This window comes from Ranitomeya variabilis, chromosome 3, assembly GCF_051348905.1.
Source record: "Ranitomeya variabilis isolate aRanVar5 chromosome 3, aRanVar5.hap1, whole genome shotgun sequence".
Classification (NCBI taxonomy): Eukaryota; Metazoa; Chordata; class Amphibia; order Anura; family Dendrobatidae; genus Ranitomeya; species Ranitomeya variabilis.
Window position 1 is genome coordinate 21265989 of NC_135234.1, and position 17743 is coordinate 21283731.

Genomic DNA, 17743 nt, shown 5'->3' on the forward strand with positions numbered 1-17743 from the left:
AGGGGCAGTATTATAGTAGTTATATTCTTGTACATAAGAGCAGTATTATAGTAGTTATATTCTTGTACATAGGGGCAGTATTATAGTAGTTATATTCTTGTATATAGGGAGCAGTATTATAGTAGTTATATTCTTGTATATAGGGAGCAGTATTACATTAGTTATATTCTTGTACATAGGGGGCAGTATTATAGTAGTTATATTCTTGTACATAGGAGCAGTATTATAGTAGTTATATTCTTGTACATAAGAGCAGTATTATAGTAGTTATATTCTTGTACATAGGGGACAGTATTATAGTAGTTATATTCTTGTACATAGGGGGCAGTATTATAGTAGTTATATTCTTGTACATAGGAGCAGTATTATAGTAGTTATATTCTTGTACATAGGGGCAGTGTTATAGTAGTTATATTCTTGTATATAGGGGCAGTATTATAGTAGTTATATTCTTGTATATAGGGGCAGTATTATAGTAGTTATATTCTTGTACATAGGGGCAGTATTATTGTAGTCACTTTAAAAGCTGGAAAGTGCCCAGTCGTTATTTCATATCATTATTTTCATTCCCATTAGGAATACTACCCCTTAGTCTATATTCTCACATCAATGTGACATGTCTGTGTGATGTCCATTTTTTTTCCTCGGACAACTCAAACTTATAGAGCTTTTTGGATTTATACATGTGGATCTGTGTATAACATCAATGAGGCCGTGTCTGCCGATCAGACTTTGCCATTCAAGTCTGTGGGGATCTGGGACACTGATACAAGTTGGACGATTTCCAATTCTCCCTCATTTTACATGTGTGTTGCACAGATCCGTTACTAACTGATACATTTGATTAAAAACATGTGACCTTTTAGGAATCTTTTTATTGGCTTGGGAACAAAAACTTTCAGTAAAAAAAAAAACTAAATGAGATAAAAAAATCGATGTAACCAGAGGGACTCTTGAGAAATAGCGGCCCATTTCTCCTGCATGTGAAAATTTACATAAATGCACAGATGGAGAGGAAGAGGAGGAATAGACCTAGAGTCGGCATTGGGGCATCCATGGTTTTACCACAGTGACTGTTACTTAACCCTATCCTTTATATTCATTGTCGTGTTCACAAATTTGATACTAATTACATAGCCACACCTCCCTTCATTGTTCCACCCTAATGGTTAGGTCCTTTGAATATTTGTCAGTCCTCTCTATGGAAGTATAAGTAAACAGTGTAGCACCCAAACCTTTACCTGTAGCGCAGGTCGTCATATCACTATTGATTGTGAATATTTCCTCATGTTTTCCCGTTATCCCATTTATCTCTTATTTCTCTGGATTTGTTTTATTATCTCTTTATCCCATTTATCTCTTACTCCTCTGGTTTCCATTTATTATCTCTTTGGATTTTAATTGTTTTTTTTTTTGTGTTTCCTTTCTTTTCCCCACTGTCTGTTTCAATTAGTTAATTATTTCTCCTGTGTGTTGTTTAATTGCACCTGTGTATTTAAGACCGGAGTTTGGTCATTTTCAAGTAAGCTTGGAAAAGAACAACCGTGTGCGAAACGCGTCGCTTGCTCCGGTTCCTGTCCATTATACTTTTAATTGTTTTTTTTTTTTTTTTTATGGAATAAAGATGACTTTATTACCAGAAGCCGGAACCTTTCCTCTTTTTCCTGCAATTGGATTATATATCTGTCACGCAGTCACTCCTCACCCCCAAAACCAAAGAGAAAAGGGAGAACAGACACAAACAAAACGGCAGAAAACAGCCTTTGTTTTCCAAATCCAAAGAAAAAATATATATATATTCCAAAATGACCGCATATTTACAGTAATTATTATTTTTTTTTTACAAGAAAAAAGGTCATAAATAAACGAGTGTGAGAACATCGGAGTAACACAAATCTGGAATGTAATTTTTCTCCATCTAAATATTCGTCTTGTCGTACAAACATCCGTCTAAATAAAGCTTTGACTGTTCTACAGTAATAAAGTTATAAGTCAAGGCTCGGGTGGGCAGTGCTGGGGTCTTCAGGCCCAGTTGTACTGTAAACGATCCTAGACATCGGACATCTTGGTACTTACTACTGAGGCGGTACGAGACTTGCCCCCTCACATTACCATCAGTCCGGTGACTGCGCTCATTACAGCAGTCGATATATTAATGGTTAACGGCATAATCGGGTGAAGTTCGCGGTGGTCCCTGGCCCGCCACAGGTGAGTGCGGTTTTCCGATATCAACGGTGATGTTGATGTACAGAGGTTCGTGTTCGATGGACAGCAGCTTGTAGGAGCAGGAGTTCAGTCCGTCCGTCTTCCACACCTTCATCGTTTTCTTGAGTAACTGCCCCCTGTGAGAAATATTGTATATAAATACCGATTATAACACACACATGCAATGGTCCTGCTGCCACCGCTGGGGGGTAATCTGTAGATGGTCCCTATTGACCGGTACGCAGCTGCTTTTCACATCGCCGCCTCGTGATATCTTTTCAATTATGTATATGGAAGATAGAGAGAATAGTTTGAATTGTTATTTCAGAAGTGTATGGCGGTATTACATCTTTGCAGTGTACGGTGGTAGATGAACTCTATAGCAGTTACTTAGCCACAGTATGGCACAGTTATTTGGGCACTGTACTGAATAGCACTACTATTTTTGCACTGTACTCTGTGCTTTATACACTGGCACTGTATAGAATCATTATTTGTACACGGTATGACGGAACACTATTGTATCAAAAGGTCGCCACCAAGCAATCAACATGTAGGAATTTTCGAGAATGAGGTGATGACTCTTTTCCACCAATTTAATCATGTACACAATCATGGTGACCTCTTGTGATCTTCTGCAGCAAGTTTTCCCTGCCGTCCCTGACACTGTAAATCCTTTCTCCCCTCTCCATGCTATTGAGCTTTGCATAGAACAACCCCCTCCCTGCTGTTATCTCTAAAGCGCTGTTCAGAGTTCCATAGTCTGAGCCTCTTCACACATACATTCGGTTTGGTGTCTGAAAAATACAAGGAAGGGACAGAAGGCGACTATTTACACGGCTCATGAAAAAGCGTTGTACTTAAACTGCAGGACGAGCGATAAGAACGGTCCTGTGCAGATGTTTTAGGCAGGTAAACATTAATAAATATATTCAGGAGATGCCCAGTTATACCAGCTGTACATATATCACGAAATACAAAAGATACCAAGGTTATACCTGCTGTACATATATAATTATATACAGGAGATACCCAGGTTATACCAGCTGTATGTATATAATTATATACAGGAGATACCCAGGTTATACTGCAGCGCCCCAGAGTCTGGTCGTTGCAGTAACGTTGCTCTTCCACCAGGGGGAGTGATGTTACGTCTGATGGCACTAAAGGAGTTCACCTGACCAGGTATCACAGTCACACACTACACTTCACACTCCGGCCACCAGGGGGAGCAAAGGGTTCTATGTATTAGGCCACTCCTCACACACTGGTAAAACTGGGGGTTGGATAGAAAGTTAGACAGAAAGCAGCCTGGGAGAGTTCCAGGGAGGACCTGTCAGGTGTGGGATCCTGACAGCGGCCTAGAAAAGGACAGATCGTCACGGAGCTGCGCCTGCACCTCATTGTGGCGGCATCCTAAGAAAGGACACGAAGCGAAGTATATTGTGGAGAAGTGATAAACGAGATCACAGCATAAAGGAGATAGAACCAGAAGGAGTCCTGCCATAAGATCGGTAACATCCTTCTGAGGCACGTAGCCGGAACGCCGAGGATGTATTGGGCTCTACGCATTACTCTGAACTACAGCAGGGCAGTTAACTCTAGGTTGGCTGCCTCACCTTTACACCTAACGAAGACAACGGAGGCAATTGTGGGAGAGGGGCGTCTCTAGGGTCCCTATAAAATAGCTCCAGGCCTACCCCGTCATACGGGTGCGTCCTATCCACATCATCTGGGGGACGGAGAGAGAGAACAGAAACATACACGACAGTTGTGAGGACTATCCCGTGGTGCTCAGCAGGGAAGTACTACAACACCCAGGCGCTAGTAGGAAGGCCACTGATTTCCACCTGCAAAGGGAACTCTGGATGTGCCTTCGGACCGGCCGGTCTCAGCCAGCCCTGTTAGCAGTGCTCTGGATTGTGGATGCCGAAGCCTTCAGTAAAGAGGTAAAGAGACTGCAACCCTGTGTCCTCGTCATTTACTGCGACCTACACCGTCACCTACGTCTTTAATTGGGCGCCCCTTAGCAGGGCCACGGACCGGGTCAGGCCACCGTGACATCCCCAGAACCGAGAGACCCGGTACCGAGTACCCCGTTGTCCTGCGTTTGGGGGCCGCTCCAAACTTGGTGTCACGAACAGGATCTACTTAAGCCTGAGAATCAGGTCATGTGTGCCTTGGAACTGTGACTGAATTGTGCTTTAATCGTGATTTATTGCGAAGACTGTGTATTGCTATTTACCGCCAAAATCCGCCATTGCCGCACTGTGAGGAGCGCGAGGGGAGGAGCCGTAGCTTCGTGGGTGGAGCCAGCCGAAAGGAGCGCAAAGCAAGAGGGCAGGTGTCGATTATGGAAAGGAACCCCGACTTCCACCAGGTTAGCAGAGGGGGAGAGCGGCCATGTCCGATCCCGGAGGGGAGGTGGCGGCGGTCGCAGCCGCAGACTCAGAAGCGCCCCCAGGCCCCGCAGTAGGCGCAGCCGCGGGCCTTGTACCACCGCCGGGTCCCGCAGAGCTTGCCGCCCCCATCAGCCAGCCGAATACTGCCGCGGCTACGGCGGCCATGATGCCCTTCTCCATGCCATACCTACCTGGAGCAGCCTGGCTCCCGCGATACTCTAGAGAATCACATACATTAACTGACTTTAAAGAAGGGATCTGCAGCCTGCTTGAGTTTTATCCCGACAGAGCCTCAGAAAGTTCACATGGTAACAGGCCAACTCTTTGGAGCGGCTCTGAGAGAAGTGAAGTCCTGGCCCACTGCGGATAAGAGAACTGCGCAGCAGGTCTTTGCAAAGCTCAAAGCCACCTTCGATACCCGTACTGCTACAGAAATTAAATTGACGTTCTATGGATGCAAGCAAAGACCGCAGGGTAGCTTACGGGACTATGCCCTTAATCTCCAGGAGGCGCTGCGGGCCATCAAGCAGAGTGACCCAAACAGCATGCAAGATGAGGATAAACTCCTAAAGGAGCGGTTCATCAAGGGGCTCCTGTGCAGCCACCAAAGGGCCCAACTGCACTTCCTGGCCATGCAAAATCCAGACCTGACTTTCGCGCAATTTAAAGATAAAGCCATCCAGGTGCTACAGGAGCAACAGCCCAGCCGTGCCATACTTCCCAGGCATCAAGCTCTCACGTACCACCAGGAGGTGGCGCCAGATTGCTCCAGTTTCTGCCGAGGCCGATGCCCAGATCTTGGAAGACGATTCCCCTGCAGGACTACGCCTCCAGATGCAGGAGCTGACCAAGAGCGTTGCTGCCCTAGCCCGGACCGTACAGTCCCTACAGGAGGCCCCCAAGGAGAAGATCCAGCTGGCTTCCAGACCGGAGGATGTCCCCTGGCGGTGACAGAGGAGGATTCCGCCGACCAGAGGCAGGGACGACGATCGCTTTCATCGGGACGACCTATCTGCCGCCGCTGCCACCAGGTGGGCCACCTTGCAAGGTACTGTCATTTAAACGAGCATCCCCTGGGGCAGAGGACGACCAGTCCTTCCCATCGTGATCGACGGCATCCCCATGAACGCTTTGCTGGACAGCGGTTCCCAGGTGACGACTATGCCTTACATTCTTTACAAACGTTATTGGGAGGATGCCGATATTACTCGTGGCCCCGATGATGATTTCACCATAATAGCCAGTAATGGTTAGCCATTGCCACAAGTGGGGTACAAAGAGATCACCATTAAAGTGGGGCGGGTAGAATTGGAGGCCCAAGGGATTGTAATTGTTGATATTGACCGACATGAATGTAACCCCATGATGACCATTGGAACTAATGTCATAGAAAATTGTCTTGCAGAGGTCATTGTCTTGTTACAGCAGGTAGCAGAAACAGCTGGTTACAGTGAACAACGTGCCCTGCAGAAAGAAATCAGAGCTCTAATGCAGAGACAGCAGGTAGAGCTGACTGGTGGTGAAATTGGCCGTGTCACAGTGAGTGATTCAAACCCCATTGCGATACCCCCCAGGAGTGAAATGCTAATATGGTGTCGGGCAGCTATAGGCCTCAGGGGTAAAGACTATCAGGCCCTGGTAGAACCCGTATATTCAGATAATAGACCTACTCTCCTGACAGCCCGAGGAGTGGTTGACGTCCGCAAGGGGAGGGTGCCAGTACGTGTTCTTAACTGTGGAGAGGAAGAAGTCCACCTAACCAAATATGCCACACTTGCCAAACTATTTACTGTTAATAATAGTGTGATACAGGCACCAGAACCCTTGGTCCCGTCTTAACCCGGCGGAGAACAACGGCTCTGCAGGGCAGCCGAAAGATTGGTGTCAGGAATTGCACGTGGGCGCTGATTCTACCCCATCACACCAGAAACGGGGCCTACAGAGTGGTTCATGAGTATGAGCGGGTATTCAGCAAGCACCCCCTAGATTTTGGGCAGGTAAAAGGGATTCAACATATCCCCACAGGAGATCATCCATCCATAAAAGAGAGATACCGTCCTGTACCCCCAGCTCATTATCAGTGTGCCAAAGACATGTTGCGAGAGATGAAGGAGGCTGGGGTAGTGAGAGACCGTTGTAGCCCCTGGGCAGCTCCATTAGTCCTCGTTAGGAAGAAAGATGGCACCATGAGGATGTGTGTTGATTATAGGCAGCTAAATCACATTACACATAAGGATGCATACCCACTGCCCAGGATAGAGGAGTCCTTGGCTGCTTTAAAATCTGCTAACTACTTCTCTACCTTGGATCTCACCAGTGGGTACTGGCAGGTTCCCGTGGCTGAGGCGGACAAGGAAAAGACGGCCTTCACGATGCCGATGGGTCTCTGCGAATTTAACTACATGCCCTTCGGATTGTGCAATGCCCCGGGAACGTTCCAGAGGATGATGGAGTGCTGTCTGGGACACAAGAACTTTGAAACCGTGTTGCTATATCTGGACGACGTCATTGTCTTCTCCAAGACTTATGAGGACCATCTGAAGCACCTGGCCGAGGTGTTCGAAGCCCTGTCCAACTTTGGCCTAAAGGTAAAACCGTCCAAATGCCATCTGCTAAAACCCAAGGTGCAGTACCTGGGCCATGTAGTGAGTGCCGAAGGGGTGGCCCAGACCCTGACAAGGTCACTGTGATCAAAGACTGGCCGAAGCCCGGCAAACTCCATGAAGTCCGGCAGTTCCTCGGGTTGGTAGGCTATAACAGGAGGTTTATCAAGGACTTCACCAAGAAGGCCGCGCCATTGCAAGACCTGTTGGTGGGCCAATCCAAGAAAACGAAGGGTAAGAATACCCCATTTGATTGGAACGATGGACTGGAGGGATCCTTCACTTGTTTAAAGTTGGCGCTGACGGGAGAAGAGGTACTGGCCTACCCTGAATATGACCAACCGTTTGTGCTGTATACGGATGCCAGCAACGTGGGACTGGGAGCAGTGTTGTCCCAGGTCCAGAAAGGCAAGGAGAGGGTAATCGCTTACGCCAGCAGGAAACTTCGTCCCACTGAAAGGAACCCTGACAACTACAGTTCCTTTAAGCTGGAATTCCTCGCCATCGTTTGGGCAGTGACGGAGAGGTTCAAGCACTATCTGGCCTCAGCAAAATTCACCGTCTTCACGGATAATAATCCACTAACACATTTGGACACAGCAAAACTCGGTGCCTTGGAACAGCGGTGGATGGCCCGGTTGTCCAATTACGACTTCACCATCAAGTACCGGGCAGGGCACAAGAATGCGAATGCCGATGCATTGTACCGGATGCCCAACTTACCGGAAACGGGAGAAGACCCGGAAGCACTTGAAGAGGTAGAGCTGCCCGCTTTCCATCGCCCCAAGGCCACCCAGTGTTTCCATCATGTGGAGAACAGGCGCAGGAACAAGCAGGACGCCACGCTGAATCCCCTGCCCCACCACGGATGGGCAGAAACCCAGGATGGTGACCCTGCGGTCCGTCGGGTGAAAGAGCTCCTGACGCAGGCAGGTTCGCATCCCGGCCCGGGTGATCCACAAGAGACACAACAGCTGTGGAAGGGGAGAGGCAAACTGTTTATTCACGATGGTAAGCTGTGCCGGAGAAGCATCGACCCCCGCACCCATGAATTGGTATGGCAGATAGTAGTCCCAAGGCAAGATGCGCCAATGGTTCTGGGAGCGTACCACGATGGGGCAGGACACTTCGGATGGAGGAAGTTGGAGCGTCTACTCCGTGGGAGGTTCTACTGGATTGGAATGAAGAAAGCCATCGAAAAGTGGTGTTGAGAGTGTGGCCCATGTAGCCTACGCAGGAAGGACCGTGACAGCCAAAGGGCTCCCTTGCAGCCTATCATCACCAAACGGCCGCTCGAACTGGTTGCGCTAGATCATGTGAAGCTAACACCTAGCCGGTCAGGCTATGTCTACGCTCTTACCATCGTGGGCCACTACTCTAGATTCCTGGTAGTTGTGCCTGTCAAAGATCTGACGGCCAGGATGGCCGCCAAAACCTTCCAGCAATACTTCTGTAGACCACATGGGTACCCGGAGAAGGTACTGACCGATCAAGGGCCAGCATTTGAAGCGGAGGTGTTCCAGGAATTCTGCAGTCTGTACGGGTGCAAGAAGGTCAGAACCACACCGTACCATCCACAAACCAACGGGATGTGAGAGAAGATGAACCAAGTGGTGATCGACTTACTGAAGACCTTGCCTGTGGAGGAACGGAACTCGTGGCCAACAAAGTTGCCTGACTTGGTAGACATGTACAACCACATCCCAGTGAATTCCACCAACTGCACTCCAGCGTACCTGATGCGAGGAAGATCTAGCAAGTTACCTGTTGATCTAGACATGGGGGTTCTAACCCCCGAAGTTACCTCGCCAGATGCAGATTGGGATACAGAAAGGCAGCAAAGGTACCGCAAAATACAGGAATGCGTGGAAAGAAGTCTAGCCCAAGCCAGACAAAAACAAGGAAGGGACTACAACCAGCATGCTCCTGCGATTCCCTTGTCACCCGGTGAGCAAGTACTTAAACGTAAGAGGAGATTACACAAGCTTGACGACCAATGGGAAGCGGAACCGTATACCCTCCTGCCATCAGATTTTGACAATACAAAGGTCTGTCTCATCAGCAAAGACGGAGGGGAAACCTCAATGGCAATATCCCGAGACCACCTTAAAATATGCCCCGATAAGTTGAGAGAGAGGGAAACAGATCCAGGAACCTCTCCACCTGTAGAAGAGGAGAAGATGATACACACCGTTCTTGGCGATTTTCCCCAATCTTGGACTCAAATAAACCAGGCCATTGTGGTACCTGTTTTAACGTTTTGCCAGCTGAAACCGCCCGAGCCAAATGTGATGCCAGATCATCCGGAACCGCAATCACAGCAGACCCCACCAGAGGATGCCATGCCAACAGTTGGACCGGCAAGTCCTCCCTCTGCTATCGGTGAATCTGCCATACCCACAATTAGTAGCAGCAGCCCTGAGAGCTCCAAGCATGCCAGTGCTACCCAGACTCACTAGAAGTGTAGCTAGAAGAGAGTGCACTACACCAGTGATAGCAAGCATAGCGGGCCCTGTTAGGCCAATAGCAACCCCTGCACTGCAAAGGTCTACATGTAGCACCAAGAATCAAACCCCAATTCGCTACAAAACTTGGAAATATTAACGGGAGCTGCTATTTGGTTAAAAATGTTAGTGTATATATCTTTGTTACAGGTTTAAAATGGACAATGGGGTAATGGACAGTGAATTGCTCCAAAGCTTTCCAGAGGGATCCCTTTATTTACCCGGGATCCCTGCTGTTTCAAGTTTGCACCTACTGAACTGGGAGTCATGAACTGTGCATGACCAAGACTTTCGCAACGTTCAAGTGTCTTCACCTCCCATAAAGGGAAGCACTGTTATGTTTACTTGTTCATAGCATTTACTTGTTCATAGCATTTCAAAAATTTTGTATGTCTTTTGCTAACATTTATTGTTGTTCTTCTTTTCCCAGTCCGGGAGTACTGGATTTAACGGGGGGGAGAGTGCAGCGCCCCAGAGTCTGGTCGTTGCAGTAACGTCGCTCTTCCACCAGGGGGAGTGTTGGTACGTCTGATGGCACTAAAGGAGTTCACCTGACCAGGTATCACAGTCACACATTACACTTCACACTCCAGCCACCAGGGGGAGAAAAAGGTTCTATGTATTAGGCCACTCCTCACACATGGGTAAAACTGGGGGTTGGATAGGAAGTTAGGCAGAAAGCAGCCTGGGAGAGTTCCAGGGAGGACCTGTCAGGTGTGGGATCCTGACAGCGGCCTAGCACAGACAGAGCGTTACGGAGCCGTGCCTGCACCTCATTGCGGCGGCATCCTAAGAAAGGACACGAAGCGAGTATATTGTGGAGAAGTGAGAAACGAGATCGCAGCATAAAGGACATAGACCCAGAAGGAGTCCTGCCATAAGATCGGTAACATCCTTCGGTGGCCGGAACGCCGAGGAAGTAATAGGCTCTACGCATTACTCTGAACTACAGCAGGGCAGTTAATTCTAGGTTGGCTGTCTCACCTATACACCTAACGAAGACAACGGAGGCAATTGTAGGAGAGGGGCGTCTCTAGGGTCCCTATAAAATAACTCCAGGCCTACCTTGTCATACGGGTGCGTCCTATCCATATCATCTGGGGCACGGAGAGAAAGAACAGAAACATACACGACAGTTGTGAGGACTATCCCGTGGTGCTCAGCAGGGAGGTACTACAACACCCAGGCGCTAATAGGAAGGCTACTGATTTCCACCTGCAAAGGGAACTCTGGATGTGCCTTTGGACCGGCCGGTCTCAGCCAGCCCTGTTAGCAGTGCTCTGGATTGCGGATGCCGAAGCCTTCAGTAAAGAGGTAAAGAGACTGCAACCCTGTGTCCTCGTCATTTACTGCGACCTACACCGTCACCTACGTCTTTAATTGGGCGCCCCTTAGCAGGGCCACGGACCGGGTCAGGCCACCGTGACATCCCCAGTACCCGGTACCGAGTACCCCGCTGCCCTGCGTTTGGGGGCCGCTCCAATACCAGCTGTACAGTACATATATAATTATATACAGGAGATGCCCAGGTTATACCGGCTGTACATATATAATTATATACAGGAGATGCCCAGGTTATACCGGCTGTACATATATAATTATATACAGGAGATGCCCAGGTTATACCAGCTGTACATATATAATTATATACAGGAGATGCCCAGGTTATACCAGCTGTACATATATCACGAAATACAAAAGATACCCAGGTTATACCTGCTGTACATATATAATTATATACAGGAGATGCCCAGGTTATACCAGCTGTATATGTATAATTATATACTGGAGATGCCCAGGTTATACCTGCTGTATGTATATAATTATATACAGGAGATACCCAGGTTATACCAGCTGTACATATATAATTATATACAGGAGATGCCCAGGTTACACCAGCTGTACATATATAATTATATACAGGAGATGCCCAGGTTATACCAGCTGTAGAGATATAATTATATACAGGAGATGCCCAGGTTATACCAGCTGTATATGTATAATTATATACTGGAGATGCCCAGGTTATACCAGCTGTGCATATATAATTATATACAGGAGGTGCCCGGTTTATACCAGCTGTACATATATAATTATATACAGGAGATGCCCAGGTTATACCAGCTGTACATATATAATTATATACAGGAGATGCCCAGGTTATACCAGCTGTACATATGTACAATACCATTCCAAAGTTTAGGGTCACTTAGAAATTTCCTCATTTTTGAAAGAAAAGCACAGTTTTTTCCAATGAAGCTAACATTAAATAATTCAGAAATACCCTCTATACATTGTTAATGTGGTAAATGTCTACTCTAGCTGCAGATGTCTGGTTTGTAATGCAATATCTTCATAGGTGTATAGAGGCCCATTTCCAACCACCATCACTCCAGTGTTCTTATGGTACTTTGTGTTTGCTAACTGTGTAAGAAGACTAATGGATGGTTAGAATACCCTTGTGCAAGTATGTTAGCACAGCTGAAAACAGTTTGGCTGATTAGAGAACCTATAAACCTGACCTTCCTTTGAGCTAGTGGAGAATCTGGTGCATTACATTTGTTGGTTCCATTAAACTCTCAAAATGGCCAGAAAAAAAGAACTTTCATGTGAAACTTGACAGTCTATTCTTGTTCTTAGAAATGAAGGCTATTCCATGCGAGAAATTGCCAAGAAACTGAAGATTTCCTACAACGGTGTGTCCTACTCCCTTCAGAGGAGAGCACAAACAGGCTCTAACCAGAGTAGATGCAACCACAACCCACATACGGGTAAAAGCAAGGTGAGACAACAGACAGGAGATATATAAAAAAACGCCTTTATTGATTACAATTGGCAAAAAAACGTATATTAAAATACATATATATATAAAAAGTACACAGATGGACCGAAATAATATTTCCTTATACAAAAAATATATAAAAGATATATGGAAAATTATGGCTGACCTCACCCGTAATGCCTGTAAGATAGAAGGTGTGACTCCCACCCACTAAAAAAGCCTTATGCGTATATATAAAACCGATGTAAAAGAAGGGTTAACACAACATAAAAAAAGAGATGTATATAAGCACCACTATTTTAATAGTGCTTCTTAGTGAATATTAAGCCACATGGACCAAAATTGTAAAGTACGAGGCAAAATACCTAAAATCAATATATCGTGCACATACTAGTGTATATTCAATATTACAAACTCACGTGCAATATATAAAAAATATATATTCAAAGTATAAAATCCATGTGCAAAGCAACCAAGAAAAGGTGAAGAAATAAACAAAAAAATATCCGCATGCAAAAAGTGCAACAGTGCAATATTGCCACTGAGTGAGAACAAGTTGCACGGTGTATTGCTCAACTGCTTATATTATGTGATAAAGTGTATTAAGAACTATTATTGACCCAATGTGGGGCCAAAAGCAATACCAAGAGGTCACTATGGATCGCATAAAGCAAAAACCATGCCGCCGCGGTCCATACACTCAGTGATAGCAGGGGGGGGAAGAACTCACTATACCTCAAATACTGGCTCAAATCAGCGAGGTCAGCCCGGTCCTCATGTGAACGCGCCCCGACGCGCGTTTCGGATAGTGATCCTTCCTGACGAAGGATCACTATCCGAAACGCGCGTCGGGGCGCGTTCACATGAGGACCGGGCTGACCTCGCTGATTTGAGCCAGTATTTGAGGTATAGGGAGTTCTTCCCCCCCCCTGCTATCACTGAGTGTATGGACCGCGGCGGCATGGTTTTTGCTTTATGCGATCCATAGTGACCTCTTGGTATTGCTTTTGGCCCCACATTGGGTCAATAATAGTTCTTAATACACTTTATCACATAATATAAGCAGTTGAGCAATACACCGTGCAACTTGTTCTCACTCAGTGGCAATATTGCACTGTTGCACTTTTTGCATGCGGATATTTTTTTGTTTATTTCTTCACCTTTTCTTGGTTGCTTTGCACATGGATTTTATACTTTGAATATATATTTTTTATATATTGCACGTGAGTTTGTAATATTGAATATACACTAGTATGTGCACGATATATTGATTTTAGGTATTTTGCCTCGTACTTTACAATTTTGGTCCATGTGGCTTAATATTCACTAAGAAGCACTATTAAAATAGTGGTGCTTATATACATCTCTTTTTTTATGTTGTGTTAACCCTTCTTTTACATCGGTTTTATATATACGCATAAGGCTTTTTTAGTGGGTGGGAGTCACACCTTCTATCTTACAGGCATTACGGGTGAGGTCAGCCATAATTTTCCATATATCTTTTATATATTTTTTGTATAAGGAAATATTATTTCGGTCCATCTGTGTACTTTTTATATATATATGTATTTTAATATACGTTTTTTTGCCAATTGTAATCAATAAAGGCGTTTTTTTATATATCTCCTGTCTGTTGTCTCACCTTGCTTTTACCCGTATGTGGGTTGTGGTTGCATGTACTCGGTAACTAGTGGGTATTCCACTAATTTTCCACAGCGCACTGGTGATCTTTATGATAAAACATATGGTTGATATAGATCTTTATTATATTTATTGTATATGTTAATGAACACCACTGTGCTCTGTGGATTTGCTTAAATCTAACCAGAGTAGAAAGAGAAGTGGGAGGCCCCGCTGAACAACTGAGCAACAAGACAAGTACATCAGAGTCTGTAGTGTGAGAAATCGACGCCTCACAGGTCCTCGACTGGCAGTTTCATTAAATAGTACACGCAAAACGCCAGTGTCAACGTCTACAGTGAAGAGGCGACTCCGGGATGCTGGCCTTCAGGGCAGAGTGGCAAAAAAAAGCCATATCTGAGACTGGCTAATAAAAGGAAAAGATTAATATGGGCAAAAGAACACAGACATTGGACAGAGGAAGATTGGAAAAAAGTGTTATGGACAGATGACTCCAAGCTTGAGGTGTTTGGATCACACAGAAGAACATTTGTGAGACGCAGAGCAACTAAAAAGATGCTGGAAGAGTGTGACGCCATCTGTCAAGCATGGTGGAGGTAATGTGATGATCTGGGGCTGCTTTGGTGCTGGTAAAGTGGGAGATTTGTACAAGGTAAAAGGGATTTTGAATAAGGAAGGCTATCACTCCATTTTACAACACCATGCCATACCCTGTGGACAGCGCCCAATTGGAGCCAATTTCATCCTACAACAGGACAATGACCCAAAGCCACCTCCTAATGATGCAAGAACTATTTAGGGAAGAAGCAGCAGCTGGTATCTATCTGTAATGGAGCGGCCAGCACAGTCACCAGATCTCAGCCCCATTGAGCTGTTGTGGGAGCAGCTTGACCGTATGGTGCAAAAAGTGCCCATCAGCCAAACCGACTTGTGGGAGGGGCTTCTGGAAGCATGGGGGGAAAGTTCTCCAGATGACCTCAGCAAATTAACTGCTAGAATGCCAAAGGTCTGCAAAGCTGGAATTGCTGCAAAGAAGCATTCTGTGACAAAAGCAAAAGTTTGAAGGAGAAAATTATTATTTCAAATAAAAATCTTTTTTTCAAACCTTGTCAATGTCTGGACGAGATTTTACATTAATTTGGCAAATTATTGGATTAATAAAAGTATGAGATTTCATGGAAAAAATGAAGTATCGTTTCTCCTTGCGGAGAGTGACATGTTAAGCATGTCTTCAAAGGGAAATTTGTAGTTATAATTCTGCGCTGCCGCTAAGATGAATTTCAGGAGAGTATAGCTGATTCACAGTGGTTTTATTCAACGCGTTTCAGGGGTCTCATGCCCCCTTCATCAGGAAATACCACACAGAATATACAGGCATCACAGGTATAAATAGTTTTGCTAGGTTGAAAAATATTGAGCTCCACCAGGTCAGATGACTCAGTGTCAAAGTTCAATGATAACACACAATTAACAATTCAAACGATTAGAGAGGTATATATAATGAAAAAAATACAATGACTTCTTTTATATTTCTAGACAATAGTTCAAAATTTGCAACATTAAGGAGGAAATAAAAAAAAATAAATAAAAAACCCGATCTCTATTTAAATGGACAAGAACCTGCAGTAAAAGGAGTTACTCCAGTTCAGAAGCGAATGCCTTACAGATGAACTACCGTGTGCAATCAACAAGCTGCTACTTTCTTATTGAAAATCCATTGGAATCTTTTTCATTGAATGTGGAATAAAATCATGTTTTATTATTTTCCATTAAAAAATATAAATATATATGAGAATTAATTTGTGGTGGTTTGGGGTGATCTAAAATTACAAAAATTTGCTGATGGTGGCAGCTTCACAGGGTGTAATGACCCCTCCCGACAGGAGCACTTAACTCAATCCTCCTTTTTTCTGCTGCCAAGGGTCCCTTTTTATCTGCTGTTCTTTGTGATCACTGAGTGCTGTGCATTCATTCATTCCCCTCCCTTGGCAATGCTATATTGTCTCTTGTTATATATGATATCTATCATTGGCCCTTGGACAGGTGAAGTGTCACTTTCCTTTTGTTTCTGCGCTCACTTCGAGCGCTGGTTCGCTGCTTAAACTGTTACTCTTATATACGTGACGCAATTTTTAAACTCACTAATTATAATTTTTGTAATTTTAGATCACCCCAAACCACCACAAATTAATTCTCATATATATTTATATTTTTTAATGGAAAATAATAAAACATGATTTTATTCCACATTCAATGTAAAGATTCCAATGGATTTTCAATAAGAAAGTAGCAGCTTGTTGATTGCACACGGTAGTCCATCTGTAAGGCATTCGCTTCTGAACTGGAGTAACTCCTTTTACTGCAGGTTCTTGTCCATTTAAATAGAGATCGGGTTTTTTTTTTTTAATTTCCTCCTTAATGTTGCAAATTTTGAACTATTGTCTAGAAATATAAAAGAAGTCATTGTATTTTTTTCATTATATATACCTCTCTAATCGTTTGAATTGTTAATTGTGTGTTATCATTGAACTTTGACACTGAGTCATCTGACCTGGTGGAGCTCAATATTTTTTAACCTAGCAAAACTATTTATACCTGTGATGCCTGTATATTCTGTGTGGTATTTCCTGATGAAGGGGGCATGAGACCCCTGAAACGCGTTGAATAAAACCACTGCGAATCACTATACTCTCCTGAAATTCATCTCAGCGGCAGCGCAGAATTTTAACTACAAATTTCCCTTTGAAGACATTATTTTCTCTGGTCGGTGAAGACCTGTGGATCTGCTCTAATCTCATCCTAACCAGGTGAGCACATTTGGTGCATATTCTCCTCTGTGTAACGTGGATAAGACCCTATTGCGCTCTTTGTCTCCCCATTGTTTTACAATGTTAAGCATGTCGACGTGAGGAGACTTAAAGCCGCAATGCTCCTCTGGGAAATATGCAAATTGTCTCTTCAGAGAGGAAGAGGAATAGAGCTCTAATGCCACCGACATTGACATTCTGGTTTGGCTTTTATTCTAAGTCATGTGACACGGCTCGTTAAAGGGTCGATAGTGACTGTTAGGATTGCAACTTCCAATAGGTGGCGCTAGAGTTCTAGTTCTCTTCCTCTCTGAAGAGACAATTTGCATGGAAAACACAAAACTTTTGAACCGTACTGTAATTATATACAGGAGATACCCAGGATATACCAGCTGTATATACCATTATATATAGGATGTATAACTGATAAACTCACCTTTCCTTGTTCACTTCATTCCCTGAATCTCTGGTATGAAAAATCATGGTGTATCTGGCTATTTCAGGTGGAGGCCGAACTACCGACATCTTTCCAAATTGCACCCTGGAATTATGTAAGTACATACATGAGCAGAGATATGATAAATGGAACTGTAAATTACAACACTTAATCACACTTCTATGTACAAGAATATAACTGCTATAATACTGCCCCCTATGTACAAGAATATAACTACTATAATACTGCCCCTATGTACAAGAATATAACTACTATAATACTGCTCCTATGTACAAGAATATAACTACTATAATACTGCTCCTATGTACAAGAATATAACTACTATAATACTGCTCCTATGTA

The 17743-nt window shown here is 44.6% G+C and overlaps 1 protein-coding gene across 3 annotated transcripts in view; it reads right to left on the reverse strand.

Annotated features, from left to right (window-relative positions):
* Positions 1-1886: 1886 nt before the first annotated feature.
* Positions 1887-17743, reverse strand: part of B4GALT4 (beta-1,4-galactosyltransferase 4) — a 163870-nt gene continuing 148013 nt past the window's right edge. For all 3 annotated transcript variants that reach the window (XM_077293731.1, XM_077293729.1, XM_077293730.1), the window contains 2 exons: positions 17381-17485; positions 1887-2342 (listed from right to left, as the gene is read on the reverse strand). In XM_077293731.1, coding sequence (XP_077149846.1) covers positions 2153-2342; positions 17381-17485 — 295 coding nt within the window. In that variant the 3' untranslated portion in view covers positions 1887-2152. The remainder of the gene's footprint in view (positions 2343-17380; positions 17486-17743) is intronic.